The following is a 27,977-nucleotide window of genomic DNA, read 5'->3' as shown; positions in this document are numbered from 1 at the left end:
TCTACCTAATCTATGCCTCTTGTAATCTTATATAATTATATGAGATTGTCCACCAGCCTCTCCAGAGAAAACACTCCAAGATAGTTCAACCTCTCTTAAGAGCTATTATTATGATCATTAATGAAATACTAATAGTGGTTATTCAGCACTTGACAAAAATAATTTTGTATTTTTCAACCATCTAATTAAATGTACGGTTGCCTTATAATAGGAGGGTCATCAATAAAGCAGCTGAAGATGATTAACCCAAAGGAACCTGAGGAACTTTTTCATTGATGATCTGGCACTAGAATTAAAAACTATTCACAACCATCTTCTGTATTATGAGGTAAGAATCCACCTCATGAAGTATTTTCCTTTGATACTCATTGACATCAGTATTTGCAGACTCTTTAGCAGCAAACTCTATCAAATATAGCATTAATATCAAAATTAATGTGCCATGAAGTGCAGAAAGGGCAAGCTTGGTCTGGCTATTCACTGCAACAGAACTTCTTGGACCTCACCATGCTGCTGAATCTGGCAGGGGATGTTGAGAGGGTGGGTCTGGACCTGTACAATCCCTACTCACCTAAATCCATTCATGCTGTTCCTTTCTGAGGAGTGGGGTATCCTATCAAGCCCCACAAACTGACTGAAAGGAACCACCATCATCATACAGATGGATAGCCAGAAGAAGATCTAAAGCAATTTCTTTCACATCTCTGGAATTCAGTTCTTTGATCTTTGTTTAGAGGAAAACTGTAGCTGAGTGGTCCTCACAAAACCCAAACAGAATGTGGGTGAGCAGTCTATCAGTATGTAACTGCTGCTTGATAGCATTGTCCATCACTTTGCTGATGAGAGAGAGCAGACTGATTATAAACTAGATTGGATCACCCTACACTTTTCTGTGAACAAGACATATTTAAGTAACTTTTCACATTGTTGAGTAAATGCCAGCACTTTATCTGTCCTGGAATAGCTTGATTCAAAGCACACCTGGTTATAAAATCTGTCATAAAGTGCACACCTTGGAACCAGGCCCTTTGGTGCATTATGCTCATGCTGATTTTTTTGCTCATCAATACAAAATCAATTTGCCCACATCAGTTACATATCCTTCTATGTATTGCCTATTTGAACACCTGTCCTAATACCCCTTAAAAATGTGCTTGTATCTGATTCCAGCACCTCATCTCTGTGTGAAAGACTTCCCCTCAAATCCATTTTGAAACTTCTTCCATATGCCTATCCCCTCTTGTTGTTGATAGTCCTACCATGGAAAGAAAGATTCTGTCTATCTACCCCATTTCTTCCTCTCATTATTTTATATACCTATATTAGGTCAAGACTCAGCCTTCATTCCAGGGAAAACAAGTGCAGCCTATCCAACTCTCCCTTTAAATTAATCCTGCTGAATCTCCTCTGCATTTTCTCCAGTGCTATCACATATTTCCTGTGAAGTAACAACCAGAAATGAGCACATTACTACATATGGTCAACCAGCATTTTGTAAAGTGGCAACATAACATCCCAACTATTATGGTTCTTTGCCTCAATCAGTTAAGGTAAACTTTCCATATGCTTTCTTCACTCTCTAAGTGTTGCTAGTTTCATGAAATTATGGTCGAAACTTTGTTCTTCAACATTCCTTAGTACCCTATAATTTGCTGTATATGCCCTATTTAACTTCCTAAAATCTATCACCTTTTACCTTTTGGGATTAAATTCCATCTGCCAGATTCTACGCAACATTCCATTTGATTGATATTCTGCTGAAAACGTAGATAACGTATCTTGATAGACATAACACCACTCATTTTTTCTGCCATTCATATGCAAATTGTTAACATGTATCACAAGCTACTAAGGTCCCATCACCATTGGTCACATACTTCCAATTAATACTGCAGGACTACCCTATCATCATGCCAATTTTCAATCCTATTAGCTAGCTCATTTTGGAACACATGCCTCAATCTTCAAGACCAACCGACCTGGAGTCTTGTCACCTAGCTTACTAAATAATGGCTACTGGCCTGCTTTCATCAACCATTTTACGCATCTTCTCAAAAAACTCAGTAAAATTAGATTCAAGGAGGATTTACCTAACACAAAGCCATGCTGACAATTTTCGATTGCCTGCTGACTTTCTAAATGTACAGAAATCTATTCCTTAAAATGCCCTCTTGACCTAAACTCTCCCATGATGAGAAGCAACCTTTCTACATCTAATCTGTCCACGCCTTTCAACATTCAAAATGTTTCATTGAGATCTCTCCTCATTCTCCTAACTTCCAGCAAGCTCTCAAATGCTCCTCATTTGATAACCCTTTTATTCCTGGTATCATCCTTGTGAAGTTCCTGTGAACACTTTCCAATGTCAGCAGATCCTTTCTTAAACGAAGAGCCCAAAACTGCTCACAATACTCCGTGAGGTATCACCAGTGCCTTATTAAGCCTCTTATATTCTATTCCCCTTGAAGTGAATGCCAGCCTTGCATTTGCCTTCTTCACCAGCGACTCAACATACAAGTTTACTTTTTTGTACATGAACTCCCAAGTCCCTTTGCATCTGGGTATTTTCATTTTTCTCCCCATATAAAAAAGTCACATTTATTTTTCCACCAAAGTGCACGTTCATACACTTTCTGACATTATATTTCATTTGCCACTTCTCTGCCCAATACTCCAAATTCATCTAAGTCCTTCTGCAGCTTCTTTTTTTCCCTCAAAACTACCTGCTCTCCCACCTTTCTTTGTATCAACTGCAAACTTGGCTACAAAGCTATTTATTCCATAATCCAAATCATTAATATACAACATAAAAAGCAGCAGCCCAAACACTGACCCCTGTGGAACATGATTAGCAACTGTCAACCAACCAGCATATGATCCTTGTATTCCAACTCTCTGCTTCCTGCCTATCAGTCCATGCTAGTATGTTTCCTGTTATACCATAGGCTCTTATGTAGCCTTATGTGTGGCACCTTTTCAAAGGCTTTCTAAAAATCCAAATACACAACCTCCACAGAATCTCCTTTATCTAGCCTGCTTGTCACTTATTCATAGAATTCCAATAGGTTTGCGAGCAAGATTTTCCTTTAGGGACACCATGCTGGCTTTGATCTACCTTGTCATGTGCCTCCAAAACTCCATAACCTCATCCTTGACAATCGACGCCAACATTTTCCCAACCACTGACATCAGGCTAATCAATTTATAATTTACTTTCTGCTACCTTATTCCCTTCTGGAATAGTGTGGTGACATTTGTGATTTTCCAGTCCTCTAGGACCATATTGATCTATTGTTTCCTGAAAGATCATTACCAATGCCTCCACAATCTCTACCATTACCTCTTTCAGAACCCAAGGGTGCAATCCATCTGGTCCAGAACATATACACCCTGAGACTATTCAGCTTTCTGAACACCATCTCCCTTGAAATAGTAACTGCACTCACTTCCCTTCCCTGACTCCCTTCAACATCTTCTCTTCCACAGTGAAGATTGTTGCAAAATACTCATTTAGTTCCTCTGCCATCTCCTGTCATCTTCCATTATTATTTCTAATGGTCCTATATCTACTCTCACCTCTCTTTTACTCCTTATATAATAGAGAGAGTGCAGAGAAGGTTCACGAGAATGTTGACAGGATGTCAGGGTTTGAGTTACAGAGAAAGTTTGAGAAGCCTGGGGCTTTTTTCTCTGGAGCGTAGAAGATTGAGGGGGGATTTGATGGAGGTGTTCAAGATTTTAAAAGGGACAGAGAGAGTTAACGTGGATAGGCTTTTTCAATTAAGAGTGGGGGATATTCAAACCAGAGGCCATGTTTTGAGTTTGCAGGGAGAAAATTATAAGGGGAACATGAGTGTAAATTTTTTTTCACGCAAAGGGTGGTTGGAATGTGGAATGAGCTTCCAGCAGAGGTGGTTGAAGCAAGGACATTATTTACATTTAAGGAAAGACTGGATAATTACATGGAGGGGAGAGGATTGAAGGGGTATGGACCAGGTGCTGGTCAGTGGGACTAGGAGGGTGGGGATTTGTTCCGGCATGGACGAGTAGGGCCAAACTGGCCTGTTCTGTGCTGTATATGGTTATATATACTTGAAGAACCTTTTTGCATTCTCTTTGATATTATTTACTAGCCTACTTTCATGCTGCTTTTCCCTTCTTATGAATTTTTTTTTGTTTTTAAAAATTTCTCAATCCCTTATCTTCCCACTAATTTTTGCTTCCTTTTGGTTTGACGTTGGTTTTGCCTTCAGTTGTGACATTTTTCCATTGGAATATTTCCTCTTTTTTTTTTAATGTATTTATCCTGCACATTCCTCATTTCCTGCAGAAACTCCATCCATTGCTGTTCTGCCATCTTCCCTCCTAGTGCCCCTTTCCAATATACTTTGGCCACTGTCATTCCCTTTACTCACCTGAAATACTGACATATCTGACTTTAGTTTCTCCTTGTTAAATCTCCAATTAAGTCAATCATATTGTGATCACTTCCCCCTAATAGCTCTCTAATCACCTCTGGTGTATTAGACGACACCCAATCCAGTACCCCTAGTGGGCTCATCAACAAGCTGTTCTAAAAACAACTTTTAGACTTTTTACAAATTCTCTCTTGAGATCCAGTCCCAACATGGTTCTTTCAATCTACTTGTATGTTAAAAATTCCCACGACTACCATAACATTACCTTTTTGATTGGCCTTTTTTAATTGCTGTTGTAATTTAACATCCACATTCCAGCTACTGTTTGGAGGTCTGTATGCAACTGCCAAGAGTGCCTTGCCATTTCTTAATTCAACCCACAATAATTCTGTATCTTCTGAGCCAATGTCACCTCTTTCTAAAGCTTTAATGTTGTTCTTCACCAAAAGAGCCACATCACCCTTTCTGCTTACCTGCCTATCCTTTGGATAAGCTGTATATCCTTGGACATTAAGCTCCCAATGACATCCATCATTTTCCATGAGTCCGTGATGGCCACAACATCATACTGCCAATGTGTAGCTGTACTACACATTGGTCATCTACTTTATTTCATATGCTGCGTACATTTAAATACAAAATCTTTAGCCCTGTATTTGTTACTTTTGACTCTGTCTCCCTGTTGCTTTGCAACTCATCCCACTGACTGCTATATTCCCCCATCTGCCTGTACTTCTTTACAAATTCCCTACCATCTGTTTCAACTTATGCACTAACCACCACTTCCTCTTCACTTTGGTTCCCCTCCCCCTGCAAATCTAGTTTAAAACCCTCCCCACCTCCTCCAACAGCATTAGCAAACCCCTGTCAGGATATTGGTTCCCCTCAAGTATGGATGCAACCTGCCCCACTTGTACAAGTCACTCCTTCCTCAGAAAAGTTTCCAATGATCCAAGAACTTGAAATCCTGTCCACTGCACCATCCCTTCAGCCACACATTTGTCTACACTATCTTCCTGTTCTGATCTTCCCTAGCTCGTGGCACCGGAGTACAACCTAGGGGGTCCCACTCTTCAGCCTCTTTCCTAATTCCCTAAACTTACTTTGCAGGACCTCTACCCCTCTCCTACATCTGGCATGGTTTCCAATATGTACCACAACCTCTACCTACTCACCCTCCCCATTAAGAATATTCTGTACCTGCTCAGAAACACCATGGATCAAAGCACCCAGAAGGCAACACTCTATCCTGGTCTCTATTTAGCAGCCCCAGAATCTCCTATTCTTCCCCTGATATCGAGTCCCCTATGATTATCGTTCTATCTGCCTTCTTTGCCCTTCTCTTCTGAGCCTTAGAGCCGATGACAGTGCTATTGGCCTGCCTGCTGCCTGGTTCAGATAGGTCATTCCCCCTAGCAGCATCCAAAGTGGTATTCATGTTGCTGAGGGGAATGGCCATGGGGGTACTCTGCACTGCTTGCCTATTCCCTTTCCCGCTCCCTCTCCTGACTGTCACCCAGCTACCTTCCTCTTGCCTCCTGGGTGTGATTGCTTCCCTGTAATTCATGTCTATCACCGCCTCAGCCTCCCAAATGATCCAGAGTTCATCCAACTCCAGCTCCAATTCCCTAACACAGTCTGTAAGGAGCTGCAGCTGGATGCACTTTTCGCAAATGAGCTTCCCTGACTATCCACATTCTGCAGGAGGAGCATGTCCCTGCCCTAGCTACCGTTCCCATTGTCTATTTAAAGGGAAAGAGTTAGAAAAAACTGTCCTTACCTTGACTCAACTCTTACACCTCCACCTCAGCCTCTACTCCCCTCAGCTTCTCAAGCCAAAGCCGCAAATTCCCACTCCTACACTGGGCCACTCACCCAATGGCTGCTCCACTTGATCTTACCTTCCTTTTATTAGCTACAACTAATGGGGAAACTTAAGCACCTACCTCTGCTGTTTTTTCAAATGTCCCTCCTCTCTTTCACAGTTCCACTCTATGAGTTTCCGACGAGACCCTCGAACACTCCCTTTTAAATTCTTCTCCCCAACCTAAATGTATCCTCCAGTGTTCTGGTAGCTGTGGCTTATGAAGATGCAAAAACCTTCCTCCCTGCTTCTAAAGAGATCCTGGGATAGATCAAATCCAGCCCTGGGGATTCATCCGACTTTATGCAATCCAAGATATCCCACACCTCTACCTTTTAATGTGCTGAGAACCTGGTTAAAGACTCAGCCCTCTGCTTGTACTCCTGCAGCAATGAACTAATTAAACTGATCTCATCACTGCACAGCACAGTGCTAAATAGGCTACCAGAGCAAAGTTCAGTGGTTAGTAGGGCTAGTGTCTGATGAACAGGGGCAATTGGTGCTGACGCTCAGCAGAAAGATGTGGAGCTCAAGTGAACATGAGCATTGCTGAGGATCGACAGAAGTCACTACACATGCTCATCATCACCTTCTGTTGGATATGATGGAAATGGCTTTCTCCTCATCTGTGTTTGGGCTGCACAGCTCTTCCCAGTCTCAAGATTTCTTTCTGATTACAAACTGAACACAAAGAATGCCTTTCATTTTCTACACATGAGATTTTGCTGTTAGCATAAGTTTTGGGATACCCTTAGATAAATGCCAACCAGGATCCATGATTTCCAACCGAGCACTGCCCGGTTCTACCTCCTACCCAAGAACCATAATCTCAATTGAGCATTTCCACATGCTCCTGCTTCACTAAGCGTTCATGTTTCATATGATTTCATCATAGTATGTTGCACACCTAGCAAAATGAAGTGACATGAGCTGCCTGAGGCCCATAAGGCAGATCTTGGAACAAGCACAAGAGCAGCAGAAAAACAAGAAAACCTACTAGCAAATGTTCCATCTGAACAGGAGAGCAGAAGAGGGAAGCAATGACTGCACAAGCTATAATTAATTCCCTCTAACAGAGGATATTTGTACAAGAAACCTGCTGAATGAATGTATATAATACAAACCAAATGAACCTCTCCATATTACAATCTCATATCAATACAGGGCATCAATAATCATGTGAAGAGTCTAGATGATGTGTTAAATTTCCAAACAATTTGCTGTGCATGTCAATTGATACTGAATATAACATTCATGAATAAGTTGCTGATCTTGTAACTTAAATACAAAATCTACTTCTTCCTTGATCTGTTTGGCCTGCTGAGTTTCTCCAGCATTGTGCATTTTTTCTGATTCTTCCTTGTTATGTTAAAGTACTATAAATTTGTATAAGCATTGGTGAGGCCATTTTCAGAGTATTGTGTGCAGTCTTGGTTGCCTAACTGCAGGAAGGATATCAATAAGATGGATAAAGTGCAGAGAAGATTTACTAGGATGTTGCCCAGACTTCAGGGTCTGAGTTACAGGGAAAGATTAAACAGGTTAGGACTTTATTCCCTGGAGCGTAGAAGAATGAGGGGTAATTTGATAGAGGTATTTAAAATTATGAGGGGGATACACAGAGTTGAGGGTGGGTGAGTTTCTGTTGAGGGTGGGTGAGATTCAAACAAGAGGACATGGGTTAAAGGTGAAATGGGAAATGTTTAGGGGAAAACATGAGGGGGAACTTCTTCACTCAGAGAGTGATGGGAGTGTGGAACGAGTTGCCAGCTGAAGTGGTAGATGGAAATTTATTGGAAATTTGGACAGGTATATGGATTAAAGAGGAATGGAGGGCTAAGGATTGAGTGCAGGTCAGTGAGACGAGGCAAGAAAAAATGGTTCAGCACAGACTAGAGGGACTGAAGTGGCCCGTTTCTGTATTGTAATTGTTCTACGGTTCTGTGAATGGCATCTAATTATAAGAACTCTTATCTCTGTATAAAATATATTTTCCTCTGATCAGTTCCACTCTGCATGTCTAAACCTTGCTTGAAAATTTATACCTTTAAAATGCTTTCTGACATCAGGGGTGGCTACAGAGCATTGTAGCCTAACCAGCTGTAAGTAATGTGCATAACATATCGTCTAGGCTGGCATTAAGTAAGAGAACACCTATTTCAAACCAATGAAATATGCACTCAATCTGCATTAAGAAATCTTTGTGAGATTCTGAATGTTGTTCACTTTAGCCATTATTTCAACGTACAAAGTGATGACTGATCCACTACCAGTTTCACTCAATCCTGTTATTACTTTTCAGTTACACTTTCTGACATACTTCTATTAATTTTAATTTTGCACACAAATAGGGGTTTCTAGAAAGCAGGCAACTTTGGGCAGATGGCTCATCTCATCTTATGACTTCTTTATATTTTTCTATTGTTAAAAGGTGACCATGATAAGTGTTGTAAGAGCTGAATAGGTCAGTGATAGAGCCTTCAGACGTAGTAAAACTCACATTGAAGGCAAAGTAAAATCACGATCAGAATATTATGCATTAGATTACTTCATATTGGCATGGCCAGCTGTAATGAATTATAGTTCTGGCAACAATGAAGGTATTAACATGCATGTTAGTGGTTATTTAAGGTGAACCATTGAGCATCTGCAAACGCCACTACTCCCTTGAGAGTTATTCCTGCACAGTGGAGGATGTTATCTGTCCAAAATGAAGAAGCATTTGAAGAGTTCTAATAGCCTTGAGCATCATTTATAAAATAAAAAACGCAGACACATCAAAGGAGATGATTGTGGACTACTACACATAAATTGGTTCTGTCATAGAACGAGTGGAGAGCAAAGTTCCTTGGTACGTATGTAGCTGATGACTTATCTTGGACCCAAAAACCTCCTCATTAGTGAGGAAGGTGCAGCAGTGCCTACACTTCCTAAGGACATTGAGGAGAGCAAGAGTACTGGCGCCCATCTTATTTTGTAGGATCTTAATCGAGAGCGCCTTCTCTGGTAGCTGCAAAGCAATGGACTTGAAGTAAATTCCAAGGATAGTCAAAGGAATCAAGAAGATCGCTGGGGTCTCCTTTTCTTCTATTGTTGACTTTTATTGGAAGCACTGCTTAAATAGGGCTCAAAGAATTATTGAGGACTCTTTCCAGAGCACACAGTATCTTTGGCGTACTACCATCAGGAAGAAGGTATAAGAGCATAAAAATCAGAACTGCGAGGCTGGGAAATAGCTTCTTCTCACAGCAGTGAGATTGATGAATGGTATCCTATAACATTGGGGTTCTTATTAATTAAATGAGTATATTCTAAAATATGTAAATATATTCATTTTATATAACATCTTCATGTATACATGTGATTAGTGTGTACTATGTGTACCATGGTCTGGTTGTACATGTTCAGTCAGATAATAATGATCTTGAAAACAACGTGAAATAATTTATAATTTGTCTGTAAAGTTTCATATCTTGATGCTTTTCTGGTTTCTGTTTATTGGTCCTCAATTGTGTCCCCTGCTTGGGTGCAATCTGATGACTGAAAGCGTGCTCTCTTTCACTTCAATTCCCTTTAAATGTTGTTGATGACCCAAGAGGAAACTCTTGCCTCCTGTGACCTAGTTTTAGGTGAAACACGAAAGTTTGCAGATGTTGTGATTGTAGTAAAACATACACAAAATGCTGTAGGTATTCCACCAGTCTTTCATCGTCTATAGGAGACGAAGATACTTTGCTGATGTTTTAGGCCTGAGCCCTTCTTCAAAGAATAAGTAAAGAATAAACAGAACAAAAAAAAAACAGGAAATCTCAGAATAGTCATAGTGCTGGCTGGAGGACGAGTCCAGACCAATAAAAAAATGTTAATTGGATATAAGGGGAGAGTTGAGAATTGATTATGTCTTTGTGAAAGGAAACAGGAAAAAGGTAGAATGGTAGAGCTGGGGGGAAGAAGTGAAGGGGTAGGGTTTAACAAAAGCCAGAGAAGTCAATATTAATGCTATCCCATTGGAGGATGCCCATTTGTAGGTGTTGTTCTTCCAATTTGCAGGTGGTCTCAATCTGGCAGTGCATGAAAAAAATGAATGGGATGGGGAATTGAAATGGGTGGCTATTTGGAGATTCACGCTTTTGTGATCTCCCAGTCTGCCCTCAATCTCTCCATGTAGAGGAGACCACAACAGGAGAACTGGATGCAGTAGATGACCCCTGCAGATTCATAACTGAAATATTGCTTCACTTGGAAGGACTGTTTGGAGCCCAAAATGGTGGTGAGGTAGGAGATGTGGGTGCAAATGGAGCATGTCCTGCGGTCATCTCTGATGAGCTGGCATGGAAATTCTCATCCTAGGTGCAGATGTGATGGATATGGAGGAATTGAGGGAATAAATGGAATCCTCATAGGGGAAAGGGTGTGAAGAAGTATAGTCAAGGTATCTGTGAGAGCTGGTGGGTTAATGAAAGAAGTTTTTCTCCTGAGCTGGAGATAGAGAGATCAAGGAAAGGGAGAGTGTTGCTAGAAATGGATCAAGTGAATTTTAGGTCAGGGTGGAAGTTGGCAGCAAAGTGGATGAAGTCAATGATCTCATTATAGGTGAATGAGGGTGAAAGTAGTCATCGATGTAGTGAAGGAAGAGTTGAGGATTTTTGTTTATGTAGCCTTATAGCATGTAGCCAACAAAAAGGCAGGCAATAGTTTGGGCCCACGTAGGTACCTATGGTTACCCTTTTAACCAGGTGAAAGTGGGATGTTAAAGGATAAATTATTGACAGTGAGGACAAGTTCTGCCAGGCAGAGGGGGTGGTGGAGGGGGACTGGTTGGATCTATTGTTCAGAAATAAACAAAGGGCTTTGAGGCCTTCAGAATGGTGGATGGAAGTGCATAAGGATGGTAACAATGAGTGATCCAGTTCAGGGAACTGGAAGTTGTTAAAGTGGTGCAGGATACATGAAGTGTCCCAGACGGACTGGACCAGGGGGACAAAACAGAGTTGAGATAAGTGGAGACCAATCAATGGGGCAGGAGCATGCAGACACAATGGGTCTGCCAGGGCAATTGGATTTTTGACTGCCTTGGGATACTTGCTGTGGACCACAGGTATTCCTGACTGAGAAATTATGGTGGAACATGAGTCAGTGCACTCAAATGCATGAATATCTGCATCCATACACAAGGGGCCCTCTAGGCAGTGGTGCAATGATGTGTTGGCACATGGAGTCCTCTTCAATTGTTTCAGCCTCTGGACCCAGAGCTAAGTACACTGGCAAGCTCCTAGTCATGCATGTCTGGTATTCAATTTTTTGATATATCTCATTGGACCTTTTACTTTCCTTTTCCTTATTATCTCAGCTTAAATGGAAGAGCTAACAGACAATGAATGACCTTTTCATTAATCTACATTTGTAAGCTAAAGAATTGTATTTATACACTGCTTTGAAAACAGTTGAAATTCATTTTTTTAACCAGTAAAGTCCAAACAGAATGAATTAACTTGCATTCACCTTTATAATTAGAAAATAAATAATTACTCCTAACTGTGGATCTCAACCAATCCGGTATGTATACATCACCTCTTCTGCCCTCAAGATCCTTAGTGGTTTTAGTGTGCCACCATTACAGATATATCTTTAGCTAATCCCTAAGCTTTGGAATTTTCTCTTTATTCCATATTTCTACATCTCTACTTACCTCTCAACTTTAAAACCAATATTGAGCCAAGCTTTTGGTAATCTAGGTTCTTAAACAATACAGTGTAGCATTTGTGCTATGCAGCCATGGATAAGAACGACACACACACCAAAGTCTTGAAGTCGAGACTGATTTATTGCACTGGTCAACGCATTTTATATGCGCCCCAGGTGCTGACGTCAGGGCACTGCATCATGATATTGCCCAGCATTACCCCATAGTTCACTGTCTTCCTGTAATGAGGGACGTGACGATGGCCAATGTCACTTCCTCCCTCCCCCCTCGCTCCTGGTACGCGTGGTCACCACATTGGTTGGCCATTTTGTGGGCAAGTCGTAGTCTTTGTGTATGGGCCACTACACGACCCTCACCGAACCGGCAATCAGGCCATTGTCTCTTGACCTGGGCAGTCTGCCCTTGCGTCGTGGAAGAGGAGTGGAGACTGGCTGGTAACTGTCCAGATATGCTGGCTTTAGGCGGTCAACAGTAAAGATCTCCTCCTTACTGCTATGTCACGGATGAAAGTGAAGCTGTTGTCCCTGATGACCCTGTAGGGCCCCTCGTAGGGTCATTGTAGAGGCAGCCGGTGTGTGCCACTTCACACAATCACATATTGACGTCTTTAAGTCCCTGGGGATGTTATGTCTGGGCTGGTCATGTTGTGGGGGTTGTTGTAGGACCAGGGACCCCAGTTTTCGCCACAAGGTCTCAAGGGTGGCCACAGGGTCTTCTAGGTATTTGTCGAGGGCCAGGAACTCCCCTGGAATGATTAAGAGTGTGCTGTAGACCATCTCTGCTGCCAAGGCATTGAAGTTTTCCTTTGGCGCTGTGTAAATTCCCAGCAGGACCCAAGGCAGTTCGTACACCCAGTTGGGACCCTTAAGCCAGGCCAACAAGGCTGCCTTAAGGTGCTTGTGAAACCGCTTTACCAACCCATTGGCCTGAGGGTGGTACGCTGTGGTGTGGAGGAGCTGTGTCCGCAGGAAGTTAGCCAGCACTGCCCAGAGCCCAAAAGTAAATTGTGCCCTCCTGTCTGGACACCCGTGTGTTGATGAGATCCCTGGCACAGGTTTACGTGGTGGTATCAGTCAGCAGAACTGCCTCAGGCCACCTAGTGGAGTGGTCAACAATGGTAAGTAGATATCTCGCCCCACGGGAAGTTGGTAGTGGCCCCACTATATCAATATGTATAATGCTGAATCTGCGTCACACTGGTTCAAAAGTCTGTGGGCACCTTTGTGTGAGTCTGCACTTTGGAGGACTGGCAGTGCATGCAGGTCTTGGCCCACTGGCTGTGACTCGTATTTCCAGATGCACCAGGCTGTCAAAAACATGGGGTCAAAACCTGGCACCTCCATGTGGCCGGGACGATGGGGCGAGGGCTGCTGGTGGAGACGTTGCACAGTAGAGTCAGGTTACCTGGGCTGATGGGGACGTCTTCACCCTGAGACCAGAGAGAGCTGTCATATACGTGGGGATCTCAGGATCCTGCTGCTGCGCTTTGGTGAGGGTCACTTAATTGACCCCCTGGGACAGGACATGGACCAACTTAATCACGGGGCATGACAGACCGTCAGCAATCACATTGGTGTATGTGCATGGTAAATTCGGACACGTAGGACAAGGGTCTCTGCTGCCGGTCCGATACCTCATGGAAGGCAAAGGTCAACAGCTTGTGAAGACTTTAAATTGCCTACCTTCCAAAGAGTAACGAAAATGTATTCCCTCCCAGGTACAGTGCCAATAGCTTTCAGTCAAAGGCACTATATTTGAGCTCTGGAGGAATGGAGGTGTCTGCTACAATAGGCCAGGGATTGCCATGGCCTTCATTGTGCTGTTCTAGTACCCCCCTACTGCAGTGCTGGAGGCGTTGACTATCAGAGTGGTAGGTGGCTCTGGTCTGGGGTGTACCAGGAGGGTGGCATTGGCCAGTGTGTCTTTGGCATACTTGAATGCCCTGAAAGACTCATTGTCCCAGGTAATGTCCTTTGACTTGCTGCTATCAGCACAAAGATGGGGCTCATGATGCGGGCCACTGCAGGTATGAATCTGTGGTAAAAGTTTATCATTCTGGTAAATTCCTGTAGCCCCTTTACTATACATAGCTTGGAGAAGTGCCAGAACACCTCAAACTTTTCGGGGAGGGGTGTTGCCCGTGTTTGTTTATTCTGTGTCCCAGGAAATCAATAGTGTCCAGGCTGAATTGGTACTTCATAGGGTTAATTGTTAAGCCAAATTCACTAACCGAGTGCACAGTTGTCTCAGGTGAGTGGCATGGTCTTAGCGGCTTTGGCTGGCGATGAGGATATCATCCAAATAGATGAACGCAATTGAGAAGTCCTGGCCCACTGCACCCATCAGCCGCTGGAAAGTTTGTGCCGTGTTTTTCAGCCCACAGGACATCCGTAGGAATTTGAACAGGCCAAAGGGGGTTAAAAATGCAGTTTTGGGGTCATCCTGGGGGTGAACTGGGATTTAGTGGTACCCCCAGATGAGGTCCACCTTGGAAAAAACCTGTGCCCCATGCAGATTGGCGGCGAAGTCTTGGATGTGGGGCACGGGATATCTGTCTGGTGTTTTGCCTCTTTGAGGCGGCGGTAGTTGCCACATCACCTCCACAACCCCCCCACCTGCACTGTTTGCAGCACCATGGAGGGGGGGGGAGGCCCAGGAACTGTTGGAGCACTGCACTATCCTTAGCTCCTCCATTTTCTTGAATTCCTCCTTCAAGAGGTTGAGCTTTTCAGGAGGGAGCCAGCGTGCCCTGGTGTGGAACAGGGGGCCCTCAATCAGAACATGGTGCCTTAACCCATTCTTTGGCTCAGCCGCAAATAACTGTGGCATCACTATTGAGGGGAACTCCGCCACGATGCGGGCAAACTCATTATCTGAAAGCATTATAGAATCAAGGTGGAGGACGGGTTGTTTGGCTTCCCCCAGAGGTAGAGTTTCTAAAGTTCTAGCATTCACCAAACATCATTCCTTGAAGTCTACAAACAGGTAGTGGGCTTGAAGGAAGTTGTCCCAGGAACAGTTGAGCCACTGCCGCGAGGGTAAATGTCCATGTAAACTGGCTGAACTGAAAGGGGATAGTGCGGGTACCAAAGGTTCGGATGGAGGAGCTGTTAGCTTCCCTCAGTGCTAGGCCCTGCTTGCCATTGCAGGTGTCGAGCTCTGCAGGGGGCAAGACACTTATTTCTATGCTGGTGTCAACCAGGAAACACTTGCCCGACAAGGAGTCCCAAACATAGAGAAGGCTATCACGTGGGCCAACCACTGCAGCCATCAATGACGATTGGCTAGGGCATGTCCTGGGAACCTGCAGGATGGGCGGCATTGACGGGCCTATGCACCCCATCGTTGATGATAATAGCAAAATTGTCCCAGGGTATTAACTTGCCTCTCCGCTAGTCTTGGCTTAGCGATTGGCTGTGGGTGAGGCTTGCCAACCTGGTCTATGATGGCGCTGGTATCCCTCATTGTTCTCCAGAGCATCTCTGCCTGGACCGTGACTCTCTGGGGGTTGCTGAAGTCTTCATCTGTGAACAAGAGTCGGATATCCTCAGGCAGCTACTCCTGAAAGATCTGCTCGAAAAGCAGGGAAGGCTTGTAGCCCTCGGTCAAAGTGAGTATCTTGCTCATTATGGCAGTCGGGACCCTCTTCTCCAATCTATCCACGTGCGGCAATCGGGTGGTGTGTTCTCGCCGGCAAAGCCTGAAAGTGCGGGTTAACAGCTCTTTGAGGGCCACATATTTGCCTTGCTCCAGAGGCTGCCGTTGGAAGTCTATGACCCTTGTCGCTGTGTCTTGATTGAGTGCGCTCACGACACAGAAGTAGCAGGTTTTAGCAGCGGCGACGTGTCGAAACTGGAACTGAGCCTCAGCCTGCTCGAACCACACATGTGGATGCAATGTCCAAAACGTTGGGTGTGTGACTGAGACCATGTGGGTGGTCGCTGGCTCCACCTGGTCTGTCACCAATTCAGTGTTCACACTACGCGGGCATGGAGAAGAATGATATGCACACCAAAGTCTCGAAGTCAAGACTGGTTTATTGTGTTTGTATGGGCTCCAGGCACCGCATCATTGGAGTGTCAGGGATTGGTTCACTGTCTTCCCGCCGCACGGAAGATCTCCTGGGACGACAGCTGGTGTCACCCCCAGATCTGTGCGGTCGCCGCGTTCGTCAACCACTTTGTGGACCAGTCTGTGTCTCCTTGGGTGGACAACCTTGTTTCTATCAGTTTTAGGATAGTTTACTATTTTAGATGTGCAATTATGTGTTTATTGTTGCTAATATCATTTAACTCCATATAATTCTTTTGCATAAAGTATTTTGTACGAGCTGATTAAAAATTAACCTGCAAATCTTTTCATGCACAAAGGTTAGAAAAGAAAAAGCATTTTCACTGTTTTATATAAAATAGCTTGGACATTTTTCCAGATTTGAGATAATTTCCAGTGGATGTTCCATCCATCAGCTGATGGTGTGATTATTTTCAAACTGTATTTTGCACACCTAATAACTTCACCTTGCCCACCACATTCCTGAATAACTGGCAGAAATTTAATCAAAAGGTTTGCCACCTAGAACTTTGTTATTCACTCACAGTAAGAAATGCATTATGCATCAAGTTGAGAACATACATGAATTGAAGGGTCCCTAATGAGACAACATTTTTAGTTGTCCTCTTGTATCATGTCCTGCCCTTTTGCTGACTGGCAGCATTACATGCTACAAGATGTGGCCACAATAATTATTGGGGCAACATCTGTTTGTGGCATGGAGTTCACATGCACCACAGGGTTTGATGAGGACAAGGGACTGACTGGTATGCTCCATAGCATAGGATAACTGCTTAATCCTTCTTCAGTGTTTCCTTTCCCCAGATTCCCATCTCCTGGCTTTGCTCTCTCTAATAAATCCCTTGCCATTGATTCTCTGCCTCTGCTTTATTTTCTTCTCTCCTCTCTATCTCCCTGTATAGCTACATGCAGACATCTCTTTAACAAACTGACCTGCTTCCCAGCAGGTAGAAAATAGATGACACACTAGTCATTGGGTCTGTTAGCACCTGCTGTGTATGAATCTACACATTGCCTTCTAGTGTTTTTAAGTGGGAGATGACCACAATAGTGATTTCTTCATATTTGCTAATTTTGAAAAAAAAATTTTAAGGGAGCTGCATTGAACATTAAATATAATTAAAAGACTAGAATTTTCCAAAACAAATACAATAGTGAATCAGTAAATTATGCAGAATCAAGTTATACTCACCAACCCGAAGTTCAAAGTTATTGAAGGAATGTTTGTTTATTTCCTGTATGCTTTCATTTAAAGCAATGGTAAAGTCTGCCAGAGCACACAGATGGCCCCATTTCTCTTCACATTGCTGTAAGTGGTAATTGACAGAAGTAAACTATGATGAGAAATATGCATTTTTAAAATATTATAAATTATGCATACATTATTTACCATATTTGTTTATATACCTGTTTTTCAGGAGACAGTCCAGACACAGCCATATAAGTGCTTCCAATTGTTTTAATCTTTTCAATGTCTTGAAATCGTTCTTCACCCAATAACTGCAAGAAGTATCAAGATTGATAAACAGCCATACTGAATTGAGATAAAAGTAAAAACCACAACGCTGGAGAAACTCAGAGGTCAAACAGTGCACTTTATATAGCAAAGATAAAGATAAATAACCAACAGTTCAGGCTTCAGCCCTTCATCAAGGTAGGAAACAATGTAGACAGGTACCGGAACAGAATGGTGGGGTGGGGAGGGGCAAGGGGAGGAGCACAGTCCCAAAGGCAGATAGTAATAGATGGATAAAGGAGGGAAGGCACACCAGCAAGCAGGGGGAGGAGGGATGGCTCTGTGAATGGAGAGGGAAGGGGTGAAGAACTGGAGGAAAGAAGACAAAAGCTAATGGAAGAGAGGGAGAATGGAGAGTAGGCAAACAGAAACCAGAGAAGTTGCCGTTAATGCCATTCCTATTCAGAATTGAGATATAGCATAATTCCAAAATCTAAAGGTAGACTGCTTATTATCACCTCCCCCTCTCTTTAACCTCCCTCTATTATTCAATTTTCTAAAATCTTCGTCTCCACTAACTCTGGACACATGTTCATTCATGATTTTGCCAGATGTGTTCTTCAGTTTTAGAATTCCCTCCATTAAATCTATTCTACCACCCCGCCCAACTATTATTTAAGCGTAATCTTTTCAACTAAATCCAATATTTATTGTTCAAAAGATGATAGGAATAAACTAGGCAACTACAAACCAATCACCCTTATCAGTGGCTGGGAAAATATAGATTGGTGAAGAAAAGTTATGAAACTTTGTCAAAGGCAAGTAGGATTTAACTAACTTGCTTCTTTGTTGAAGCAATAGAATGAGTAGATAATGTTTGATGTGAATGGAATTAAAAGGGCAATGACTGAACAGGATGTAAATTGGTGAAGTGAATGATGGTGATGAGAGTTTATTGTCACATACAGAAGTACCATGTACAGATGCACTGGAGTTCTTGCTTACTGCAGCTACAAAAATATATACAGTACACTAATAAATAAATATAAATTACATTACCACAAGAGAAAAACACAATGATAAATATTCACGTTGCATTTAGTACAAAATATAAGTGATGGTAGATGCAGACAGATCTTTGGTGGCTCTGTAGTAGTGCTATGGAAGGTCAAGAGCCTAATAGTTATAGCTCAAAACATTGTTGTTGAATTGAGAGTTGCCTGACTTCAGACTCCTATACCTTCTGCTTGAAGGTCACACCAAGAAGAGAGTAATAAGCAGTTTTGAATAGATAGGTTTCATATTTGAAGGGCATGGAGTGATGGGCTGATTTTAGATCAAAATATATTAAAGACCTATGCCAGTACAGTTTAAATAATTTCAAAGTTTGCAAATGACACAATACTCTGAAGTGAGAAAGTTATAAAGTAGCAAATGCAATTTACTGCAGAGATATAGGAAATTATTCATTTTAATCAAGATGTAAATGAAAATGGTAAGAGAAACAACTGAACAGTATTTGCATACATTCCTGACAAAATGATGGGACAAGTTGAAAGGATATTATAAAGGCATATGGCTTTATAAATAGAGATGAATATGAAAACAAATAACTGGTTAGACTAAACTGGAGTTTTGCGTTCATTTATTGCCACCATATTTTGAACAGGGGACACAGACTTATTGGAATGGCACACCACATGGAAGACTTTAATTAAATGGATAATCTGGGAGCAAAGAAGAGTGGGAGGTGGGTTTCACAGAAGTGCTTAAAATCAAGGAAAATTTTGATTGTAGGTAGTGTGAAACCAGGAAATGTCTGAAATGACAGTAGCAGTAGATCCAACAATAAATTAAAAAGAAAATGGCAGAATCCCATGAAAAGGAAAATTAATGCTCGTCAATATAGAAGACAGAGGAGTGTGTAATTAATTGCATGCATCATTAAAAGAGTTGGTAATAGCATTTGAGTTTTGTTTGAATTTTAGATGTCTGTAGATTTTGAAAATGCAAATTTTATTGATAATTTCTCAACTTGATTAGAAAATTAATATCTTTTATATTAATTATTGTGAATGGGGTAATAAACACAGTAGCTCATAAATGTTCAATAAAGCTGAATAACGTTGATTATTTTGACACAATGATCTGATTGTGTTTCAGCACGTAGTGGACTAAAGTGGAATTTTTGTACCAAAACTAAAATCTGAGTGCATAGATCATCCTTTTATTTCACAGTAGCTATTGAACAACCTTCTCTCACTATTCCACTAGCATTATATTGGGCAATTATTTAAGAACTTAAAATCAGAACATAAGAAATTGAGGCACGTAGCCCATTTGGCCCAAGGGTCACTATCCCAAAGGTAACCTCATTTCTGCTAATTTCTATTCTTAATGTTGATCCTTGGTTCTGGACACTCCAATCCTGGAGACGTCAATTCTGCATCTATCCCGTCAAGTCCCTTATGAATTTAGTACACTTTAATAAGATCATCTGTGATTGCTCCAAATTAAAGAGACTCCAGACTTAGTTTGTTAACTGTCTCCTTTTATAATAAATCCACCATGCCAGGAATTGACTGCTCTCCTTCCATTGCATGTAAATCATTCCTGAGATAAAGGGACCAGACTGCTACACAATATTCCAGATCTGGTCTCAACATGGCCCCATTTAATTGGATCAATATGTACTCAAATCCTCTTGCAATAAAGGTCAATCTATCACTCATTTTTCAAATGCCTTACTGAATCTGCAAAGTATTTTTCAGTGATTTGTATGGAAGAACCTCTAAGTCCTCTGAACACCAACACTTTTCAATCTCTACCTTTTTGTTTTATTCAACCAAAACAGATGGCCTTATATTTTTCCACATTATATTCCATTCTCCACATTCTTACATTTTAACCTTGCTTGTCTATATCCCCTGGAGACTCAGTGCATCCACCTCACAGCCCACACCCAGTTTTGAATCATTTGCAAACATGAATTTATTGCCCAAGTTCCCTTCATGCAAATCAATCTTATGTAGTTTATATTGTAGGTCAATGCAACATTGAATATTCCAAAATATTCACATTTTGGTGAACAAGTAAGGCCTCAGAACCAATTCCCACCACCTCCCAACCCAAAAATGAATAGACTATTCCTACTCAGTTTTATGTCCATTAATTAATTTCTTAACCATACATCCCTTTCATAGATCTATGTTCCATCAGCTTATTATTATTTTTATTATCTAAGTGCCCTGTAATCATTTCCTAAAATTAATTTTAGGATTTTACATCTTTCAAAACCTCAGGAATTCAGAAACTTCCTAAAAAAATACAGGAAATACATATAGTCTTTGGACAGAAATGTGGGGCCAATACTCTCTCTCTCCTCAACACAACAATGCTATATTGGGAAACACAATGTACAGCCAAGATTTGAAATCTCTACCACAGCCAGGAAGAGAAATATATATATATATATATTTTAAAATTTAGACATTCAGCATGGTAACAGGCCATTTTGGCCCAAGAGTCCGTGCCATCCAATTTACACCCCATTTACCTGCACCCTAGTACATTTGAATGGTGGGAGGAAACTGGAGCCCCTAGACAAAACCCATGCAGACATGGGGAGAACATACAAACTCCTTACCGACAGCGGGGGACTTGAACCCACATCTGGAACCGATTGCTGGCACCGCAAAGGTGGTGCACGAACCACTACATCACCTATGCTGCCCTTGTTGTTACTATGCTTTGGCAAAGCAACAATGGCTTGTCAAATGCTTGAAGATAGTAACTTGCATACTACAACACCCAGCAAAAGAACCCAAAAAGCCAAACAGTTCATTAAGCCATGAAGTGTGAAGTTACCTCATCAAAATCCGCTATTATTTCATTTAGCAAACGTAAACATTCTACTCCTTGGTTATTCATTTCAGTTTGGGAATAGAAGTCTGCAAATCCTGGAATTGAGGCAAACATCACAGCCACAGACTCATAAGACTGTGAATAAAGCTCCTGGTGTAAAAAAAACAATAATTGTAATAAAAGATATGAGGAATCAACCACCTGATTGTCAGAGTTAGTTTATTTCTCATAATTTAAAGTTGTTCTGTGTGTAACAGAATAAATCAATAATTTGAATTAAGCAACATGGACATTCAGTGCCAAGAGTTGTATTTAATTTATCCATATTTATCAACTTTCAATTAAGAGGACTAAATATCTTTACCTGGAAACTATTCCTCAGTACAAAAACAAGAAATCTGGAATACAGTCATCTCTGTATGTGATATACTGTCTCCAAGATTTTGTTCCTTTGAGCCCAATGAAGAATCACACAATCAGTGATGTGAACCATTTGACTTCAATGATGAAATGAACCCAGTTCACTTTCCATTTGTAACATTGTGGAGCTGAGGATCATTAACCTGCTTACGTTGAGCTGCACCCTTAAAGGACTTCTATTAGCTGCTTGCCAGTCTCAACCATCTCACTATCCAGCAGCCAAGAGTTCACCCCAGTTGCTGCAATTTAATATTGTACAACGAATCAGTATTCTGGGATGTGTACTATTTCAATTATTCATGTGGAGCATTTCTACTTCACACAGAAATAACTTCACTTTTTGGGGTTACCTTTTTCTTTCTTGATATATTTTACTGGGCACGGTGGCCATAGCAGATTGTCTGGTCAGTAGACTGTTGAAAGGTAATAAATGTATATGTTACCAGATTTCTAACAAAATTCATGAAGTTCTCATCCAATTCCAGTAGAAATTCTGCACATCCTTGAAAATATTGAAAGGAATGTGTTGGCAGAAGGGAAGTGTGGCAAGAAGCACATTGCTGCAATTTTGCTCCATCTCATGGATTTCTTTGGAAGAGGGAGTTAATATCATCAAGCAATATATAATTTTATATATTTAATCCTGTATTTATAAGGATGACAGAGGGTGTTAATATAGGAATCATAATAGGGCTGTGGGGACGTTTGCAATCATTGATTGTCCATTCATTAAAGTGAATGCAAAAAAATGCAAAGGATAAAAATCTTGATAATGGATTTGATTAGTTTTAAATTAATTTATATTTTGCTGTGTGATGACCTTACTTCATTGTCTCTTTCCTTTTCCAAGAAATGACGTGCAACATGACTTGGTAGAATATTTTGGAGCATATTTTCATTATGTTCTCGAAGCTCCTTCATTTCATTAACTTCCTCTTTTGCTTGAACACGCCAAAGGAAGTCCAGTCTTGCTGTGTATTCCAGCTAGAGTTATTAAAACACAATGCAATTCTTTCAAGCATTTTTTGTTGAAACATTCAAATTTTGTCAAACATAACTATACACATTTTTAAAGGAATTTGTCCTTAAAGGCTATGCAAAAGAAATGCTCTATTCTTTTTGTTATTCAGATCAAAGTTCAACAAATTTCTACAATGCTGATTGAAATGTAGTGATAGAGAATTATCTTTTGAAATGGAAAATACATACATTTTTATCAAGTGCATGTTTGATGCCATGAAATTGATTCATTGATAATAAACTGAGTCAGAAAGAATGAAATTAATCACCAAATTTGGACCATCACAAGAAAGCAAGTCTTAACTCAGATTTTGTTAAAATGGTCTTTAATTACAGATACAAAAATCCTGGAGAAACTCAGCAAGTCATGCATTGTTCTTTATGCAACAAAGTTAAAGATACATAACCAGCATTTCACTTGGTCCATCTCTGGCAACACTCTTCCATTTCTCTATCTCTCTTTCTTCATCTTGGGAGACAAACATCTACATATATTTTCCAAAAAACCCACCAACTTCCACAATTACCTCAACTACACCTCTCTAAATCCTGTCCCGTATAAAGATTGTATTATTTTCTCTCAATTCCTCCATCACTGTCACATCTGCTCCCAGAATGAGGAGGTCTTCATTTATGATCATCTTAGATGCCCTCCATTTTAAAAAAAATGTGGGTTCCCCTCTACCACCATCAAATCAGCCTTTACCAGCATCTCTTCTATTTCCAGCTCATCTGCCCTATTCTCTCTGGTATGAGACACAACAAGGACAGGATTTTCTTTGTCCTCACCTACCACCCCACAAGCCTCTGCATCCTACATATTATCCTTTGTAATTTCCCTCACCTTCAACATGATCCTACTACCATACACATCTTCCCCTCTTCGCCCTCCCTCATCCATTCATCCCTTCCCACCAATTACCCCCTTGGTACCTACCCCTGTGACTGCAGGATGTGCCATACTTGTCCCCAACCCTCCTCCCTTAACATCATTCGGAGCCCCAAACATTTCTTCCAAGTGAAGTAATACGTCACTTGTGAATTTGCGGGGATCATCTACTATGCCTGCTTCTCCCTTCTCCACATCGGAGAAGCTGGATGTAGACAGAGATTATTTTGTTGAGCACCTTTGCTTTGTCCACAGCAATGACCGAGATCTCCCAGTGGCCAACCATTTTAATTACATGTGCCACTATCATGTTGACATGTTTTTCTATGGCCTCATGCACTGCCAAACCGAGGCCATCTGCAAATTGGAGCCGCCACACCTAATATTCAGTCTGGGCTCTCTCCAACCAGATGGCATTAACATCAGTTTTCATTGTCAATCCCCAGTCTCTCTCTCTTCCTGTCCTTTTCCTTTCCTGAAGCTCTCCACTCCCTTTCCTCTCCATTCAGACAGCTATCCCTTCCCCCATCACCTTAGCCTTTTTCTCTTTACTCTCCGGTCCATATCCACCTCTTATCTGTGGGCCTGTGGCTCCTCCCTCTGCCCTTCCCCCTACCATTTTATTCAGACACCTGCTTGCTTTTTGGCCATACCTTGATGAAGGTCTTAGGCCTGAAGCATTAGTTATGTATCTTTACTGCATAAAGAACACTGTGACATGCTGAGTTTCTCCAGCACTTTTATTCAATTACAAGCAGTTTTGTTGGAGATTGAGTATGAGGAGAGTACATTTACAAAATATGGGTTCCAGTGAGCCTGCGAGGTCCACAGAAGTAGAAAATGAAAGAATAAAGACAAGGCTGACTTATTTGAGGAGACTGGAGGATGAGGCTCAGAAGGATTCTGCTGGGCGTTTCCAAAAGACAATATCCTGTTTTACTACTACAAGATGGTACAGATTTTGTGTGAGCAGCACCAAATTATCCTCATGTTTAAAGCCATGTATCCAGAAAGATTGCATTTAAAAAAAAAATTCTTAAACTATTTTGTGCTCCCACCAAATTGCATTCATTACAGCAAACAAAGGATGCAATTTGGGGCAGAGAGCTATGCCCTCTGTTCTTTGTTGTTCACTGCATTCAGCATACTAGTGAGGACAAATTCAATTTATTACTGGAATGTTAGGACCATATCAGACTTAACAGGAGTGTCTTGAGATATCCCATGACCTGGGGTGCCTGGAAGATGTCCCACAGCGCTCTCCAGAGAGCATACCTCATTTCACCACCAAATGATCTTCCCTTCTTCTTGGTCTTCCTCAGCAGTTTTGAGGGGGGGAAAGATGAGGAAGAGGTAGGTGGATAAGAGGTAAACCCATTGACATGAAAAAATACCTCCTGTAGACTTACTGAAAATAGTGTGCCATATTGTCTTTCAGATTCACCTGAAAATCCTGTTCCATCAGCTTTGGGTACAAAAGATACAGATAGTCTTTGCTAAGATGTTCAGAGTCCTTGGCACTATTTAGATGTGGACTGTCAGGTTACAGGATGTCATTATACCACAATGTACCTTTGAGTTGAAAACTTAGTATTTCCTGTTGACCTTCAACAGCATTACCATTTCCCACTCCCCCTTCTAATAAAGACCATAATTAATTGGAATACTGTGGTCATAAGAGCACTACAGATAATACTTCTATTGCAATTAGCATCTCAATTCCTTTCTTTACAAAACCTATTAGCCTTTTACAGGGTTCAAGTCAGGGCTGTAAGGGAACTTTTAGAGAAGCAAAATAAGTTCTTTACAGCTACAAAGATACTGAAGAGTGCTCTATGCTTGCCAATGAATGCAAACCAAAAATAATAAACAGGGTCCTGATTCAACTTGAAGCTGGGAAATGCATTACTAAGCCCCATGAACCAATCTAATATTTCATTGCATTGCAGCATTGTCAGCAGTATCCACCACTTTTCAACTGGAATGCAGCAACATGTACAGTCTAATTTTCTGTCACAAGGAGAAGCCTCACTCTACACCACCTGGAGGTGAGTTTTTCAACTGGGCGGCTATTCCACATTTTGATCTTCTACCAGACTTTCACTTGACTTTCCACTCAGCTGCCATTCCCTTCTAGGTTGCAAATAAAAGCTTTGTTTAACCTAGTCTAAGCATCAACAAAGAGAAGGGGCAATGTCATTTAACTACTTTAACATTTTATTTGGAAATCCTCTTATGAAAATCTATTTATTTTCTCCCCTTTGTTCCATCATTCACAGTGTTGGAGTTTGATCAGAGAAACAAGGATAACCCAATAATCAGAGATTTCTGGCATCCTACTTGAATGTTGTGTCGTGTGGCTGAAAAGACTGAAATTGATGAAAAGCGGCAAGTGCTTGTTATGTGTTTGATGATGGGAAGTGTATGGAAATGTTGCATTAATGGATTCAATTTCCAGTCCTAGTAATATTGACCTTATGTGTAACATTATTGAACTTCTTAAGGCACTGGATAGTTCTCAGGATATGATGTGGGTATTGATCTCTACCTGCCTCCTTCCACTGGCCTTTCATTTCCATCCTCAGTGCCTTCCCAGTGCAGGTCCTTGGCCTTCAGTGTCTGACTTGCCCCAGAATCTCATAGCTGGCATCTATGAAATAGAGAGTCCATCCTGTGGAGGTGCTTCCCTGGCAGTTAAGCTGCACGGTGCCCTCCAAAATTGGATAGATTCAATAGTTTCTTCCTCTTGAAGAGTTGCAGGCATGGTGTCAAATAGCAGTCAGTAGTTTCAGTCGGCGCATAGTACAGTGCATTTCCCCATATCCGAAACATTTGGGACCAAATGTTGAGTATTTCATTTTTTTTGGTTGTCGGAACAAAACTGGAAAAACCCAAAAACAGCACAGCAGCATCAGCCATTGCAGGTCCCCAACACCTCCCCATTACCATTAGTCCTGACTATGGTCCCCACTCCTGCCTGGGAGCTCAAGGTTCTTGCTCGTGCCTGGACGCTGAGCCAAGGGATTCTTCCAATCGCTTATGGCTGGGAGACTGCGGCATGCAGTTTGTAAACAAAGTACAGCGGAGGATTAAAAAAATAGAAAGAGAGAGGAGATGGAGTTATGTGAGAACAGGGCAATCAGCTTTCATGACCTTTGATTTAAGGGCTGACCCTTGCACCTAATTTCTCCCCATGTGCTGCCTGACCTGCCGACTTCCTCCAGTCGCTCACTGATGGCTCAAGAATCCAGCCTGCTTTTCTGAGCCGACATCAAGCCATTCAGCAACTGTCTTCCCAGCTAGTTCTGAACTCTGTTGTTACCAAACTGGTGCCAACAGAGCATCAGAGCCCCACATGGACAAGTCAGATGATAAATATTTTTCAACTTGTGACATCATGCTGCAAAAAAATTTGGTGTTTGGATCTTTTCAGTATTCAGAACTTCAGATACGGGAAGCGTACTGTATTCCTGAAATCTATGAACCTAACATGCCCCAATGAAGAAAACAGAAAAAACTGATGACTGTGCAAGCCCTCTACCTATACAAGGAAGAATAAGTGTGGGTTCACTGCACATTGCTATTTCAACTTATGCTCATAGACACAATTAAATTTCTATCATCTCTTTAAATTTGCATAAAGTGAATACTATTCCATGAAATGCATCCTAACCCTTAATCATTTTGTATACTTGTCTCCTTCCTCTATTTCCTCTCCATTTTCCTCCTGTTAGAAAAGAATGAATGGAAATGTTATTTTTTTTTTTAATAAGAGTACATCAAACCTTTTCTTGTGGGTTGAAAAGATATTCTGACTTTCATGAGAAGTGAGAAAAAAATAATTGCTATTTGCCTAGATATTAATATATCCTATTCATAGCCCATATGACTTTCCAACCATTTGTACTAATGGATATAAAATAAAGCAGGCTGTGAATCAGGTGGATTACGTTCACGTCTGTACTCTTGAAAGTTGTAAGACCTACTAAGTCATAAGCTGTTCTATGACTCCTAATGGAGGCCTTTAACCTCATTAAATGACTACTTTTAAAGTGAGCCTGAATAGTGAATGTGATCTGAAAAACAAGCAACCATAGAAACCACCTTGACCATGTCAAAATTTGTTCTTGAAAAGGAAATAAAACCCTGAAAATGCTGGAAATCTGAATCAAAGACAGAAAATGTTGGAAATATTCATTAGGTCAGGAAATACCTGGAGAAAGAAAAGAGTTAAAGGTCAAAACCCTTCATCAGTCCCAAAATGTTGACAA

General features: G+C 41.3%; 1 protein-coding gene and 1 long non-coding RNA gene across 9 annotated transcripts in view; one reads left to right on the top strand and one right to left on the bottom strand.

The window, feature by feature from the left end:
- The window catches only part of LOC138755523 (uncharacterized), a 143,406-nt gene that overhangs the window by 11,591 nt on the left and 103,838 nt on the right, over window positions 1–27,977 (top strand). For 5 of the 8 annotated variants that reach the window (XR_011352364.1, XR_011352365.1, XR_011352363.1 and 2 more), the window contains 4 exons: window positions 212–328; window positions 17,476–17,711; window positions 25,656–25,754; window positions 25,986–27,758. This is a non-coding gene — a long non-coding RNA (uncharacterized lncRNA). Of the gene's footprint in view, window positions 1–211; window positions 329–17,475; window positions 17,712–19,182; window positions 19,733–25,655; window positions 25,755–25,985; window positions 27,759–27,977 lie in introns of those variants that run through there. The other 3 variants (XR_011352360.1, XR_011352359.1, XR_011352361.1) reach the window with 2 other exon arrangements.
- Window positions 1–27,977, bottom strand: part of adcy8 (adenylate cyclase 8 (brain)) — a 102,944-nt gene that overhangs the window by 2,088 nt on the left and 72,879 nt on the right. The window contains exons 14-17 of the mRNA XM_069921665.1: window positions 22,623–22,781; window positions 21,381–21,527; window positions 17,465–17,557; window positions 17,250–17,364 (exon numbers count right to left, since the gene is read on the bottom strand). Coding sequence (XP_069777766.1) covers window positions 17,250–17,364; window positions 17,465–17,557; window positions 21,381–21,527; window positions 22,623–22,781 — 514 coding nt within the window. The remainder of the gene's footprint in view (window positions 1–17,249; window positions 17,365–17,464; window positions 17,558–21,380; window positions 21,528–22,622; window positions 22,782–27,977) is intronic.

Source organism: Narcine bancroftii, chromosome 2 (genome assembly GCF_036971445.1).
Source record: "Narcine bancroftii isolate sNarBan1 chromosome 2, sNarBan1.hap1, whole genome shotgun sequence".
In the NCBI taxonomy this organism is placed as follows: Eukaryota; Metazoa; Chordata; class Chondrichthyes; order Torpediniformes; family Narcinidae; genus Narcine; species Narcine bancroftii.
The sequence above is the reverse complement of the archived record's forward strand: the minus strand, read 5'-3'. Positions and strand labels throughout refer to the sequence as shown.